Source organism: Camelus bactrianus, chromosome 11 (assembly GCF_048773025.1).
Source record: "Camelus bactrianus isolate YW-2024 breed Bactrian camel chromosome 11, ASM4877302v1, whole genome shotgun sequence".
Lineage (NCBI taxonomy): Eukaryota > Metazoa > Chordata > Mammalia > Artiodactyla > Camelidae > Camelus > Camelus bactrianus.
Genome location: NC_133549.1, coordinates 29328641 through 29345775, shown reverse-complemented (window position 1 = coordinate 29345775; position 17135 = coordinate 29328641). Strand labels below are relative to the sequence as shown.

General features: G+C 35.6%; 1 protein-coding gene across 1 annotated transcript in view; it reads left to right on the top strand.

Moving 5' to 3' along the window:
* Positions 1 to 5939: 5939 nt before the first annotated feature.
* Positions 5940 to 17135, top strand: part of CCDC172 (coiled-coil domain containing 172) — a 55046-nt gene continuing 43850 nt past the window's right edge. The window contains exons 1-2 of the mRNA XM_074374465.1: positions 5940 to 6054; positions 6242 to 6327. Coding sequence (XP_074230566.1) covers positions 5976 to 6054; positions 6242 to 6327 — 165 coding nt within the window. The 5' untranslated portion in view covers positions 5940 to 5975. The remainder of the gene's footprint in view (positions 6055 to 6241; positions 6328 to 17135) is intronic.

Below are 17135 nucleotides of genomic sequence, written 5' to 3'. Positions count from 1 at the left end.
ATTGATTATTGGTTTAAATTTGGACCTATTCAAGAACTAAAGGATCAGTTATTTACTAAGTAGTCATGTGCTCATTAGGTGGGCAAAGAATGTGTTAATGACTAAAACAAGTAACTGGTAGGAAAACAAACAAACAAAAAGTCTGAAATTTCTCTTTTAATTCTTCTTATGTTACCCCAAACCACTTACATTTATTGTCATGGAAACTAAAACTTGACATAATCAGATTTCAAGTCCCTGTTTATTCTTCTTTGTAATCCCAAATTCTTACTTGCCTTACCTATAGTATACATTCAATAAGCATTTATTAAATAAACAAATGAATTCTACAAGATGGAGAACACTGGTTTCTAAGCTTTGTTTTATTTTTGTTTTCTGGGCCCAACAAGCTCATCTCTCGGATAAGGCACGTGGTGGAGCAGCCCTCCTGGACCCTGTGCTGGGCTCTGGGCTCTGACCATGTGAAAATCGAGTTCACTAGCTACACTACAGCTCTTTTCTTCCAAAGACTTTGGTTTTTAATGACTCCAAATGTGTTAATGGAGTTTCTTCAAGCAGTATATTTCACACCAAAAAAAAAAAAAAAGAAGTTTGCTTTTCTTAATTAATAATTAAGAATTGACAGTTTACTTTCAATTCTATTGTAGAAGTGTCTGACTGAAAATAAAATGGATACCTCTAAGAATTTATATTATATATGACATTATCATATATATGTCTCTCTTTCTGTATATGTATGCATGTGTGTTTTCTTAATCTAGCTATCTCTCTGTGTGTCTCTCTCTGTCTCTGTCTCTCTCTGCCTCTTTCCCTATGTCTATCTATCTATCTACCTACCTATCTATCTATCTATCTACTACCTGTCTACCTACCTATCTATCTCATCTCTTTAATGGGGAAGGACTCCTGCAGTAGATGAATTGCCCGAGGGCTGCTCTGTACCCTAGTTGTTATACTGTTTCTTCGAACTCTTACTAGAAAGTTCAATATAGGAAAAAAATAAAAGAGAAGTTGTTTTAACTCAAATAGTTGAAAGCCACTGGTGAACAAAAAAAAGATCTTCTATTGGAGAAGAAGGAATTAGGAGGGAGTTCTAGACTTAGCTCTGACAATAACTGCCTGTGCAATGTTGGGGAACTCCATCATCCTCCAGGCTTCAGTGTTAACATCTATAAAATAAAAGGATTGTGCAAGATACTTTCTGAAGTCCATTAAACCACTAAAAATGCTTTGATTATAATAGAAATAAATCTTAAAAGTTTTAAAAATCATTAACTATTTCCCACAACTTAACTTTTAAGGGTTGTTATGGTTTGAATTGTGATCCCCAGTAAGATTTGTGATGTCCTAACCCACCAATAACTCAGAATGTGACCTTATTTGGAATCAGGGTTGTTACAGATGGAATAGATCATCCTGGAGTAGGGAGGGCCGCCTTTATTTCAAATATGCCTGGTGTCCTTATAAGAAGAGGAGAAGGCCAAGGGACAACAGAGGCAGGGATTGGAGCGATGCACCTGCCAAAGATTTTGGAACACCAAAGATAACCAGTAAGGACTGTAAGCTAGGGAGAAACACAGGAAAGATTCTCCCTTGGAGAGCCCAGGAGGAACCCACTCTGCTGACAGCTTGATTTTTAGATTTCTGGCCTCCAGAACTGGGAAAGGATAAATTTCTGTTGTTTTTAAACCACCCACCTGTGGTACTTTGTTATAGCAGCCCTAGGAAATGAATAAAAATATTAAGAAACTAATACAATACTTCATATGTATTAGTAACTAATTTCATTTTTTAGTTCTACATATTAGAGATGTAGCTGGTTAAATAAGCATGTACATCAAGGCATGATCTACTCTCAATTATTTTTCTTTATATCACATTTGATTTTAATTCTTTGTAAATGCATTGTGTTACTAATCCAAATTCTAGAAGCCTGAAAATGTCTTCAAAAAAGATGTTAATTTGTTGGTGATGAGCATTTTTAAGGAAATGCAACATAGCTGCTGAAATCATCTCATTTTCTCCTGCCTCTCATTTTTGGAGGCAGTAAATGAAGTGGTTAAGCCTTGAGTGACAGATTCTGCTCCTGATTCTGCTGCTTCCTAGTTACTGTAGGTGACTCTCTGCCTCGGTTCTCCAACTGTAATGAGGGAATAGTAAGAGCATTGATCTCGTCGGATTGTTAGGTTGATTTAAAGAATGAAGACACGTCAAAGTCTCAGACAGTGGTTGGCACATAGTAAGCTATTAATACATATTAACTGCTAGTCTCTTCCTTATTGGTGCTTCTAACCTACTTCCAGATTGATTGCATAAAGCAACTCTTACATGCTACTCACCAGCTAGCAAACATTACATGGTCCTCCATTGTGAGAATGCTAAACACTGCACAAATGCTGGCTTCGTCTAACTTGATGCACTTTTTACCCCTTACTTGCTATCTACTGAAGTCCCACCCTCCTTTAAAATTCAGCTCATATTTTGTTTTACTGAAAAGTCTTCCCAGATCACCTACATCAGACTTACTCATTCTGTCTGTCATATTTCCATAGCACCAGTGTGAAGCTCTTATACACAGCCTGCTAGGAGTTATTTGTGCATGCTATGTCCCATTGGATAGGTTCTGATCTCCAGGAGGGTAGGGCCTGTATCTTTCAAGTTTGTATCCCCCACAGTACCTATCAGAGATTTTATACTTAGTAGATACTCAATAAATGGTTGTTAAACTTGGTTGAACCCACATTTTTTTTTTCTTTTTGGCAGATGCCCTAAGAAAATCATAAAGTAAATGAATTACTTTTCTTCTTTTCATTGCAATATATGCCCTGGGCTAGTGGGTATTTGCAAGCCTGGTTTAGAACTTAGGGAAGTCATCAATCTAAGAAAGGAAAGGAAATGCATTTTAAATCACAAGAGCAATATAACCTCATATAAGGCCTTCTAGCAAAGCAATTATCGATGGCTCAATAACCCAGGTGCTGGTGTTATTATGAACAAAAATCTGAGGTTGAGAGACAATGAGTGATCTCAACTTTTATATTCCATAGGTATGCAATTCAATGAAACATGTACAGATGGAAAGTTTAGATCTGAGAATCATATGTGGGTATCATAATGCAAATAATTGGCTTTCTTTCTGAAGAACATCTGTTGAAACATCTGAAAGCACTTGTTTATACTGCTGCCAAAATGTTGAAAAATGTAATAATTCTCCAATGAGGTTAGAAATATCCGGGGGAAGAAAAATACTTTTTATGTAGTTCTGCTTTTATTAAATCCTGTTGTTGTTTCTCTAATATGGCACATAGGAGATGCTCAATAATATTTGTTGAATGGATAGCAGAGACTCATTAAACAGTTGTTGAATGAATCATTTCTTTTTTTTTTAGACTTATAAGATACATTTCCAGAAAGTAGAATGCCCTAGTTTTACCATGTCATATACCAATTTTATTTGACATAAATTTAAGTAATGCTACTCTTGCTCTGAACATTTTGAATGTAATCAGCATGTATATCTACAAGAAAAATATCTTAACACTATGGAAACTGTTAAGAATAAAGCTAGTTATATGACAGCAATATCTTAATATCTTAATATGTTACTTCTACTCATTATTATGAAACACTTTTAAAATTTGAATTGTGACCTTGCATAACCATGTTTGCTTCAATAAATAAAAATTTAAAAACCTACTAATACCTATTATTGCAGTACCTCTAAGGAAACTCAAACTTGGGATTTAAGAGCACCAAAATACTCTGGGATGTGAAGAAGACAGCAGAAGATGAAGAAGCCACTTCCCCCATAACCCTTTTCCAAAATTTCCAGCAGTGTTCTCTTCTATACTCCTGTGTGAGTGAGGCGACTGGGCTCCCTGAAGTCTGCCTAAATTTCACTCTGCCGAGTTTCAGTACAGAAAGAACATGTTAAATAATAAATGTGAGCTTGAATGTAACTAATAAAATTGGAATGTTAAAGAGCAGCATGCTTTTGAAAGCCAGCTTCCTTGTGAGGATACTCCCTGTGCAAGTCCACAGGAAGTAATTTTGAAGGGAGTGATATTAATTAGTAATATAATTTATCTTCTGGAAGCCCTTTCCTTTGATGGCTGCTGTGGCACAGTTTATAAGCCCCCAAACAAGTGCTCAACGAAAATGGTTCAAACCACAATTTCAGCTTTGTTTTTCATCCTTGAACAGATAAAAGAGTCAAATTTATCTCAACATATCTAAATTTTACACATGCATCCATATGATGGAGGATTATGAAGTTGTAAAAATGTATTCATGAAGAGTTTTCAATGAAATGGTAAAATGCTTATGATAGAATAAGAGGGGAAAGAGCAGAATCCAAAATTGAATTCATAGCCTCTGATCTCAGATTTCTTGATTTCAGGTCTTGCTCTGCCACATCCTAAATATGCAACCTTGGCAAGATACTGAACTTCTGTGCCTCAGTTTCCTCAACTATGTTTTGAAGGTTCTAGTAAAAATCATCTCAAAAGGACACATTGTGTTCAGTATAGTACCTGGAAAATACTCAATAAATAATAACTATTATTATTACTTATTCACAGTATATTTGTAAAGAAAAATTGCAAGGTGAAGAGGATTACCTGGAGGGCAATAACCAAAATGGTATTAATATTTGCTGCTGATTGATATATTTATGGACAATTCTTTTCTACTTCATTACACTTTCAGTATATATATTCCTTTATAACAAGGTTTAAAAATTAAGTCCCATGGTTTGATGGAAATTTGGAAAAGGTTAACATTTATAACCGATTATACTACAGCATTAATGAAATATTAAGTTTATTATACAGATGATGTGACAGAATATACATTTACCTTTTTTACTTAATATTAAAAAACATTTTTAAAGTGTAGCCAATGTCAATTTAACATTCAGATATAAAGTCAAATGTTTATTATAATCTTAACATTTTGACTGACTAAAACTAAAAATATTTTATTTTTTAATTAAAAAAATCCCATACCAAAGTCCCAAAGGTGCCTTTCATGTTTAAGCTTTAATTAGCAACCACTTTGGTCTCTGACACACATTACGCAGATATTGAAGTGTTAATATTACTGCAGCTTGATTACAAAAGGCAATGATTAATTTTAAAGCAGACAAAAAAGATATGCGCTGATTACAAAGGAATGATTAAGGCGAATGTCAGACATTGCACATTTATAGCAGTCTTTCCCATAGTCAAAGCATAAGACTTTGCAAAAGTTTATATTTAGAATCACGGACACTTTCTACTTTATAATTCTGGGTTTGTGCCTTGGCGGTAGATCACCTCAATTCCAAGCACGACCTAAGACCCTTGGGGCCACGTGGCCAGAGCAAACACTACGGAAACAAAGCAAGACACGTGAACGCAGAATGGACCCAATGAGACGCCGTAGTTTCAGTTCCCATTGGGCCAGGCTGACCCGAGGCGCGGGCCGCTGCCTTCCGGAAGGTCTCCAGCATTGGTACGAGTGCAGCTCTTGCTAAAAGAGAGCACTTTGAGGACCTTCTCCCTAAAAAAGAGCGGTCTTAGAGGAACAGGCCGACCACAGAAAGGGCTGCTGCCCAGACCGCTCCGAAGCCGGGGCCTCAGGGCCTCCATTTTTATTTGCCGCCAGAAAGAGAAAGAAAACCCGCACGGGGGCCGCGGCCTCGGCTGAGGGGAGCTGCCTTCAGCCAGGGGGGAAAGGCAGTTTGAGACAGGTCACAGGAGGAACGTGGGCACTGGGGAGGGAAAAAAGCGGGTTTGTCTGTCATAATAGAGGCGAGAGTCCAGCAGCGCGGTCCCAGGTGCCCGCGCCTCGGGGCCCTCCCCCTCCCGCGTGGGGCCCGGGCAGGGGCCCGGGGGCTGGGGCCGACCTGGGAATAGTCCTGGAGTAATCTTTCTTCTTCATTGTATTTTCCAGGATCCTCAGACTCGGTGATAAAATATTTAAGGGCGAAAAAGATGAGTCTGGAGTCCTTGTTTCAGCACATCATCTTCTCCGAGCACCGGGCAGAGGAGAGTCGCCGTCTGATGCGAGAAGGTTGGGCTTTTGCTTGGGGTCTCTTGTTTTCTCGAGTTGAGGGCTTGGAGCAGGAACAAATGCCCGAGGCAGGGGGCAGAGCAGTGAGGGGAGTCGAGGGAAGGACAGCTGAAAGATGTCTTACCACAGGCCCCAGAAGTCGGGACTGAAAAGACGCATGTGTTTAAGCATTTAATTTGTATTACAGTAAGGTCGGAAATAAACGGATGTCGTGAAAAAATTAAGAAAGCAACAGAGAAGCTGAATGAAGAGAAAATCAAGTTGGAATCTAAGGTATTGACGTACTGAACATGATCATTATCTCCCGAACAAGTCTGTTTTCAGTTGACTTTTTGAGGATATTTTACTGTTTAAGTAGATGTCCTTCAATTATGAAGCACTCTGCGTAATTCCATGATGCCGGGTAATATTTAAAGTTCTGAATCCGGTGACATCTTCCATCCTAACATGAATTTGTCCTAAAGAACCCAGTTTGAATAATGAAGAATTCTTTGTCCGTGTTGTGGGGGTGGTTACCGTTTTAAAAGAGCACAATGTGATTGGAAAAAGAATTGTTCAGTAAGTAGTTGATGCCAGATATAAATTTTGAATAGTAAATAATTTAAGAAGCGTACTACGTTGATGTTACAATTGAATGTAACTTTCAGATGAGTCTCGGTCTTTTTCAGTTCTCTGCCACATTTTGGACATGTTTTTGATCCAAAAGGATAATTTTTCTACTAGCATTTCACTCTTTTCTGCAACACTTGTAAAGTTTTGTTATTTTAAATGGCTCCTTGAAGGAGGATTTTGAACTGTGGGTAGAATTTCGGAGAGGCAAAGAGAAGTAGTAGGGGAAAAGCACTTGGGGCAGGTGGAGAATGTGAACAAAAGGGACACACGGCCAAGAAATGTAGGGAGAGAAATCTCCCAAAGCAGAGGGCTGATATCCGGGAATAGGAGGAAACTGTTGCAGGTTTTTGATCAGGGAACGGTGTGGTAAAAGCAGTTTTAGAAAGATCTCTCTGAGCTCTGGGAGAATGGGAGCTAAGAACATCATCCAAATATGTCACAGTGAAGGCTTCTCTATGGGTGGGGGAGTGGACAGTTATACAAAAATATTTATTCAGCTCTAAAGATAAACTGTGTAAGCAGTGTGCAATGGGAAATCTGTTTGAGGAAGTCTGTTTGCTAAAATAAGTCAATTAGAGTTAGCACTGTGAGAAATTTCTAGTTCTCTTTTTGGATAGAATAATCACAGATTCTTTCTCCACCTGGCAGGCTTCTTGTGTTCTTCCTTCCAAGTCTTGTTCAGAGGTCACCTGTGAGCCCTCCCTTGTACATCTTGAAAAACTTTTTATTGTAGCCTTCAGGGTACCATCTTACAATGAAACAGAAATGTATACTTGTGTTTGTATCCTTTACTCTTTTGTGAGCAGTGCATTTGGAATTTTTTTCTTAACCATTTTTTATTCCCACAGTCTGTATTCAGTACCCAGCACAGAGTATACATTAGTGTTTTGAATGAGTTAATGAGCACTAATAGTGTGATAATAGGGAGAGTGCTGTCTTTTAAATAAAATTTGGAAATGTTACTCAGTGAGACCCTCGGTCCTTTTTTATCTGTAAGTAGCAGATAAACTAGCTACTTGCAGCAGTGCTGAAGCTGATGGCAGGGGCAAAGTATTAAGAATGTCATGATATAGCTTACATTTTTTTTTAAAGAAGAATTAAGATATTTTGAGGATTGGTAACTAGAAGCTAATAGAAGTAATAGGCAAAACATATTCAATTAGGTAATGCATAACTAACACTTCTTGAGCACTTATTGTATGCTGTGCACGGTTCCGAATGCTTCACTTGTATTAACCCCGTTAATCCTGCCAGGAATCCTGTGATGAGACACCATCATGAATCTTTTTAGGGGAGGAAAATGAGAAGTTAAATGGTAAATAATTTAAAAACAAACTACAATAATGAAGGTAACAGTTTAGTAATGACAGCATAGTTTATTAAAACAGTTTTTTTTGCACTCATCTTAAACGTTTTCTTCATGAAATTCACATGTAATAGTGTATCTGAAGTTTTTGCATCTAATTTAAGGGCAATATTTTTAAAAGGTCACTTATGTAAGTTTTTGTACAAATATACTTTTCCTGGATTGGTGAAGGTATTGACTTGACAGATAACAAATGTTAAAAAAAAAAAAAAGGTTAACCCTTGTAATAGCTTCTTAAGAAAAAATACATTTAATCTTTGTAATATTTTCTTGATTAGCAGTCTATTTTTTTGCTGAAAATGGAAACGTAATTTGTTGTTATATACAAATAAATACATTAAAAAGTTAACTCATGTATTTATACTTGAGAGAAGACAGAGCAAATCCCCAGCATTGTTTAGAAACATTTGCTAAAATTACTAATTAATATGGGCTCATAAATACACATTGCTTTTTAATCAGCTCGTATGTGTGGGTAATTATACAACTGTCTTTTTACCAATAAAACTAACATGAGGTTGACAGTTCATATAGTACTAATTTGTAATTGAAATAATTTGATGTATAATATAGTCAGCATGGGGGGGTGTATGTATATGTGTATAAAGATTTTAAAAGTGGAGACACAATTACAATGTAAATGACTAATGAGAAGAACTGAAGAAGTAATCATAAATTGATTTCTTGTTTCTTTTATTCTCAGAGTTAATTATATGTCTGCCAATAACAATGAAAATATATTTCCTTGAAGATTTGACTTGGTATTTATTGACCAATTTATCAAGTAGAAGCAGCATGAGAGAAACTAGGACATAATTTGAATAGGCTAGTGCTTGCGCTATTTGCACAGCAATACATTCAGAAAATATTTTGGGCATTTATTTTGGAAATTGCTTGTGGTCAAAAAATGTATTGAGGAAGTACAGTATTCATTTTTTTCTGTTCTGTAAAGCCCAGGTAGCATGTAATTAGAACTTGAATGATAGCATTTGCCTTTCAGAGCTCAATGAATCCTTTAAAATATATGATTGCTGAAGTCTCAGATTATATAGTATGAGTACTTTGTGAATTGGAGAGCTACAGTATGCCTGGTTAGGTTTGGTAATGTGAAAACAGAAAGACAAGAACATGCCCTGGATTTGCGTTAATGCTTACCAGTATACCTAAACTTCTGATCCTCAAGGAAAGGTTTTATAGTATCAATGACAGAAAAAATCAAAATTAAAGACTCGCAGAACATTTATTGTTTCTTGTAAGCATCTAAAAGAGTTTTTTCCTTTCAAAAACTAGTATATATTTAAAATGGGGGCACTTAATCTTTATAAACATGTTACATAAAACCATACTCCCTCAAGAGGAAGTAAATGGAGGAAAATCTTAGGCTGTTTTCTTTTTCTCTTCTCCTAATTTTAACTTACTGCATAAACATAATACTAATGAAGTAATATTCCATGAATTTTTAAAGGAAAGTGATGAAATAAACAAGTAAGGGGGGAGGGTATAGCTCAAGTGGTAGAGGGCATGCTTAGCATATACAAGGTTCTGGATTCAATCCCCAGTACCTCCTCTAAAAGAACAAAACAAAACAGCAACAACAAAAAACTAAGTAAACTTAATTACCTTGCCCCTAAAAAATTTTTTTTAAAAAGTTAATGTGTATGAAAAATAAATAAACAAGTAACTTAACGTGGCTTTATTTACTTCTTTACTTCAAAATATACACATTCCTTTTTTTTTTAATTGATAAAAGTTAGGAACCCTCCAGCAGTTTTGAAGGGTTCCTAACTTTTATCAATAGTTAGTGCTCTATTACCTAATTTGGGGAAGAATAAAAATCATAAATTATTATAATTTATAATAATGGAGTTTTGTAATTGAGATTTTTTTCCTGTTTTTAAAACTTTAATCAAAGAAAAATGTATATCCTACTTGAATTCTGTTGTTGATTAAAAGTTGCTTAAAAACATAGATAAGAGAAAGGCATTTTTCCTTTCTAACATTCATTTAAATAATAGTACATGTGAATTATTTAGTCTTAATTTTAGAAAATAAAGTGGAAATTCACTTTATCCAATTTAATACATTCCTATGGTTCTATTAATTATGACAAGACTCTTTTGAGGGTAGTTTCACTTAATTGCTTGCAGTTTCTGTGACTTTTTCATGTGAAATTTTTTTCATGTGAAATTTCTTTAAGCCAAATCACTCCTATCTTGAATATGTACAGCTGATTTTTTTAAAGTTGTAATACAGCAGTTTAGGTATATTGCCCCTTTTACATTCACCTTGGTCAGATGTACAGTTCCATAGCCAGTCAATATATATCTGAATCTGGAGTCTGTCCTTTGGAAGATTTTTCTTTCACACCCAAGATACCTCATAGTTGGGGGTTCAGTGGATGTCCTCTTCGCTCCCCGGTCCTGCTTCCAGGACGTTATTTCTCCACTTGTTTGTGATAGTTAATGCTATATCGTGGACTCTACCAACTTTTCGCCTCCTCTTCTGTCATCCTGCTAACTCACTGGATACTCTCCCTTGTTCTTTAGAATTTGGCATCTGGCTCCCAGGCTTCCAGTCTGTCTCAGCTCTTGCCATCATCTTGGGTAATGTCATTGTCTGTATGTGATGTTCAGTTACAACTCTGGCATATTAGTTTTTTGGTCTCCACATTTTCAATGACCTTTTTCTTCATTCTGCTTCATCCACCTATTTCCATAATCATACTCTGGGTGAACCAATTTTTTGTTACAATGCCAGCACTCAGTCAGTTGCGGGAGAGATTGGATTCAGTATACACATATATGGATGTTAGCCTCAGCCTCAACCGAGAACTCCACTCTGCCTGGAATTCTGCTGCATTTCTCTTTCTCACTCTCTGAAGTGACTATTTTAAACCTTCACTCTTCTCATATATTTTATCCTCTCTTCTGAACTACTTAACTCTCAGGTGATAACTTTGCATTTTATTTCAAATAGAAAATAGAAATCATTCAAAAGAAAATTTTTTATATTCCCACCTATAGATCTCTAAATCTACCTAAGTGAAAACTCTTCCTCTCCCCTTTTATTCCTGTTATGGAGGAGGTACTGTTTTTTCTGACAGTGGACAATTTCTCCACCTATGCTTCAAGGTCTGTCATCTGTATCACCATTATTATCATCAGCATCATAATAACTAGTATTGTTTTTATTCGTATTAGCGGGAAGGGACCTGTTGAGAGAGGTTGAAGATAAAGACTAGAGAAGGAGGATAGGAGGTGGAAGGAGGATGGGATCCAGAGCATAAAGTAAGAATTAGCCTTAGGCAAGAGGAGGGGTACCTATTCTGCTGTGAAAACTAAACATAATAGGTGCCATTTAGTAAGTATTACGTATTGGTCCTTATGCTAAGGATTATACAAACATCTCAGTTAATTCTAACAAAAACCCTATGAGATTGGTAGTAGTATTCTCATTCATTTGAGAAAAATCAAGACTCAGAAATTTAACTTTCATTAAGTCACATCAGTGGTAAGTGATAGATCTCAGGCTTGACTCTGTATTGGGTTAACTAGAGAGCCCTTGCTCTTAACAACTATAGTACAGTATAAAAGGAAGGAAGAAGGAAAGAATGAGAGTATAGAAAAGTTTGAAGACTTAGTAACAGGAAACCGAAGGCATAATTCACGTAGTCTCCTAGCTTTATTATTCCAACAAATTTGATGAATATGTTTTATATGTGTTTAATGAAGTTATTAATGTTTCATTTTGTTGTTCCTCTGCTTTACGAGTTGGATGACCTTTGCAAGCAAGGTAGTGCCTTGAGTTTGGAAAAGTTTCCCTGTAATCATTGCTAAAGATCCATATCAGTCAGGCAGCAGTTTAGGATGAAGAATATATATAGCCTTTGCCTTTGAGGGACTTAGAGCCAAATCAGAGGTATTACCCCTTGTTAGAGATGAGGCTCTGTCAGTGTAAGGTGCTCTTGATTGCAGGTCACAGAAATTCAGTTCAAAAATGCCTTAAATGATATTGGGAAACAGTTGACGTATACTTGAAAACGTAACATTTGATTCAATAGTGACATCAGTTGGAATTGCATCAGGTTACTTATAACAAAAATCCAGCCATGGTGGCTTTACCAAATATAGAGATTTATTTTTCCTCATATAATGGGCGGAGGTTGGCAATACAAGGCCATTTATTAAAGCTGCTCAAAGAAATCCTAAAAGACCCCAGCACATTCTATCTTTCTATTCTACCATCCTTAGCATGTGGCTTTCACCCTCGTAGTAACAGGTGCTGCCCCATCCCTGGTCATGATATCTGAATTCTAGCTGGAAAAAGAGGAAAGGATGAAAATCAAAAGGCATCTTCTCATACGGTTTTATCAGTGTTTTTGTGGGAGGGATGTCCTCTTCAAGGACTTGGGCCTGCATCTCAAAGATTACAATTTTGTCAGATGGTCAACCCTAGAAATGGAATCTGGGAATGTGAATATTTATAATTGGATACATTACTGCTGTGAACAAGATTGGAATTTTATTAGTAAAGAAGACTGGTAGAATGGCTGGTTGTCTTTGTGTTCCCCAAATTGTTATCAACAATCCCTACAGTCACATGCTTGCTTGTTTAAAATCAGGGAGAGGGAGAAAGAAGTTTCCAGAAGCTTTCTCTGAAAAGTGTTGTTCTAGTCAGATACTTTCTTTCATGTCATTTTCATAAATTGTGACATTTGACTATCCCTGAACCGATAACTGTGATCAAGGGGTAGTAACTTCTTTCACATTCAGTGGGCTGTCTAGGGATGGTGCAGGTTTCCAAAAAAATAATTAACTTGTTACCAAGGAAAGGAGGAATGTGCACGAGGGAGACAACCACAGTATCTCCAACAAAGGTTTTAGTGGTTAAACCAGAGTGGCCGTGTGGAGAGTTCCTGTAATATTTCATGTTAATTATTGATTATTGTTTAATCTGAGTATGATTTATAATACATAATGGATCATAATGCAGGTTTTTCCCCTCTAAGTTATCCCTCAGTCAAAAAGGAGTTGTTTTATGTCAGAGTCCTTGGAAAGCCTTTCATGTTATGAAATGCATGTTAAATTCCTTTATTTTGAACAAGAACTTAATTAATGGTAGTTGGGGATGCTTGGAGAAATCACCTGGTTAAACTGATTAAAAAAAAGTACACAAAGCCATATAACCAATTTAGTTATTATTCCTGGGAATATGGCCTCAGAATTCTAAATGCTAGGTGTCATTGTGAAAAAGCCACTTAATGATGTTGTAAAAAAATTCATAAATAACTGAAACATAATACTGTGATTAAAAAAAACCTATGAAAGGTACATAAGTATGATCCCATTTAAAAACACACAGAACAATAATACATCTTGTGAGGGATTTATCCATATATAGTGGAAGTATAATGACGTGCATAAGAATGATAAATAGCACATCAAGTTAGTGATTATCTCTGATGGGAGTGGAAGATAAATGTAATCAGGGAAGGGTATACAGGGCACTTCAGCTGTGTAATGTTTTATTTCTTAAGCTGGGGGACATAGCTGTTAGGTTATTTTAAAAAATAAAGATACATTCTATAAGTTACAGAGCAGTGGCTTTTAGTTCATTCAAAAGGTTGTGCAACTATAACTGTCTGATTCCAGAACATTTTCATCACCCCCAAAAGAAACCCTGTACCTGTACTAGTTACCCCTCCTTCCCCCTCAAGCCCCACCAGCCCTGGGTCACCACTAATCAGCTTTCTGCCTCTGGCCATTTCATGTGAGTGGAATTATACAATAATGACCTTTTATGACTGTCTCCTTTCACTTAGCATGTTTTCAAGGTTCATCCATGTTGTGGCATGTGTCAGTACTTGATTATGTTTTATGGCTGAATAATACTCCATTGTATGGATGTACCACTTTTGTTTCTCCATCAGTTGATGGGCGTTGAGTTGTTTCTGCTTTTTAGCAACTATGAATGATGGTGCTGTGAAGATTTGTGTACAAGTTTTCAAATGAGCATATGTATCAGTTCTCCTGGATCTTCCATCTAGGAGTAGAATTTCTTGGTCATATGATAATTCCAGGTTTAACTTTTTGAGGAGATGTCAGACTGTTTCCATAGTGACAGCAGTGATTTACATTCTCACCAGCAATATATGAGGGTTCCAGTTTCCCTATATCTTCGCTTGTTATTTTCTGAGAGTTTTTGGTTGTTTTGTTTATTTTATAGCCATCTTAGCGGGTGTGAGGTAATATTTCATTGTGGTTTATATTTCTAGTTCCCTAATGAAATGAATGTTGAACATCTTTTCAGGTGCTTATTGGCCTTTTGGCACATCTATTCTTAACATGAGCTGCTTGATTAATGGTCATGTAATTGGTTACAATGCTTTTATGGAGGGGCTTTGTCTCTGAGAAGTAGTGATCTCTCTTCATATAAATAAAACTGAAATGATTATATTTCCAAATGAAGTAAAAAATATTACATACAGCATTTATTGGACAACTTTTCCTAAACTTTGTTTTCATGATCTTAAGAAAATCTGAAGAATATTTCATGGTAATAGCACTTTAGAGCAAACTGTGTAACAGTATGCCAGATAGCCTTTCTATTTGCAAGTGCTTATAAATCACAAAAGTTGCACACTCCCTGGCTTGAGTCCACTAAATAGAAAATCTGCTGCACTGTTTCTAATGGTAAAATCTACCAGGATGCCTCTATTCCCTTTTTTTTCTTTTTTGCAAAGAGCTACTCTAAATAAATTGTTTATCCTGAAGTGTTAGAAATGTTTTGAACAGAAAAAATGCTTCCTTTCTAGGAACTGAGAAAATGGTTCTCTAATTAAAGACAGTAAGTTTGTGGCTCATAAGCAAAAAGCATGCCATGAACGTTTAGTTTGCTAGCCTTGTAAGAATATACAGCACAAAAGAATGCCTTTTAAAAAATTTACCATTTGATTTGTGATTTCTTGGAAAATCAGTTAGCTATGTTCTTCACTTCTATTCATTCACTCAACATTCATTGAGCAACTCCTAAATCACACCAAGAGTAATTGGCAAATAAATTGTATAACAACTTTCTGCCTTAATTAGAAGGTTGACACCAAGCAACTTCAACTATATAAACCTAACTGTAAACTAAAAACTCTTGATGTTCTCATTTTTTAAATTGTGTAATTGCTTTTAATTTTCTTTATGTAATTCTATAAAGAATCTGTTACCACATTTGTCATGAATAATTATCTAAAATGTGGACAAATAGAGGAATTCACCAAATATCCTTTGAATGTAGCAATGGTCACTTTGTAGTAGCCCACCTGCCTTGAGATAATCTGTTTGGTAGGGTATGTATCTTTGCAATTCTTTATTATTATCATTTTTTCATTCTTTAATATACCAACCATTTTTGACCTCAGGGCCTTTGTGCTCGCTGTCTCCGTTGCCTGAAATGCTTCTTCCTCACTGTTAGTGTTTTATACATATAGCTCCCTTCTTTTCGCTCTCTCCCAGTAGGGTGGCCAAGCATTCTGCTAAAATGTGAGGCTTTCAGTTCAAACATTGGGACAGTCCCATGCAAATCTCAATAGTTGGTTACCATTGCTCAATTGCAATTTTAGAGCTTTAGTTCTCAAAGTGGGATCTGTGATCCATAGGTGTTCCCAAGACTCTTACAGGAGCTCTGTGAGGTCAAGCTCTTTTCTTAATAATGCAAAGCTATTATTTGCCATTTTTCACTGTACTGATATGTACATCAGTGGTGCAAAGGCAACGGTGAGTAAAACTGTTGACACCTTAGTACAAATCAAGGCAGTGGTACAAACTACTAGCAGTTACTATATTCTCCATTGGCACACGCTCACAGTAAAAAACAAAACCCACCAGTTTTACTGTATGTCCTTGATTAAAGTATAAAAAATATTACTTTGTCCATTGTGTATATCTTTAATGTTGTGTGTGATGAAATGGGAAGTTCACATAAAGTACTTCTGTATTCCAAAATGTGGTGATTGTCTCAAGGAAGAGTATTTGTACAGTCATTTGAGTTGCAGTATGAACTACCTATTCTTTTTCTCGAACACCATTTTTACTTGAATCATTGACAAGTGTAGTTATTTAAACTTGAGCATTTGGCAAAATTTTCTCAAAAATAAAGGCAATAACCCTGACATTTCAAGGCAAATAACTGATATTATTATTATTATTATTATTATTATTATTATTATTATTATTATTATTATTATTATTATTATTATTATTTTTGTTTTGTCAATGATAATATTCAACCTTTCAAACATTAGAATTTTGGGTGACTTGAATTTGTCATCGTAAGCTTAACAGTTTCACAGTACTTAAAGACTTTTCTGATGAGTTTGTTGGTGATATTAATAAGTATTACTTTTTAATATCGTATTATGAAATGCATCAACATTTGGAGAATCTGAATAATTCAGTGAGTATTTTCCAAATGACCAGGGCATAATGTTACAAAATTGTGCATATACAAAAGTTTCACTCAAAGCACAAGATAGACCAATGGTTTTTATTGTAACAGAGGATGAAAGTTTATTGAAGTGGTTTCAGATTCCACATCACAAGTAACCTTTAAAGAACTACCACTTGCTAAGTTTGAGTGTAATATCAAATAATATGCATAATTATTCAGAAAGGATATTAAAATACCCCTCTCATTTCCAACTATTCATTTCCAACTGTACATCTGTATGAGGCCAGATGTGCAAAAAAAATAAATGCAACTGTTCTTACTGTTTATTTTTAATATTATTTTTTATAAAAATATGTTTAACATACAGTGAGTTTATTATTGTTATTCCTAAATGAATTACATGTTTTCAGAGTTTTTCAGCTTTAATCTTTGATGCTGAAAATATTTATAGATATGACTTACAAAAATAATTAAACAAAAGTCCTCAATAAGTTTTTAAGATTATGAAGTCTTAAAGATCGAAAGGTGTAAGACCAAAAAGTTTGGGAATGGCTGCTGTAGAGTACCCTCCCTTAGCTCTCTCTATAAAATAATATCAGCCCCATCTCATCTCTGTCCTTTAACTTTGCATTATTTTTCTTTGTAGCTCTTTTAAAAAAAACAA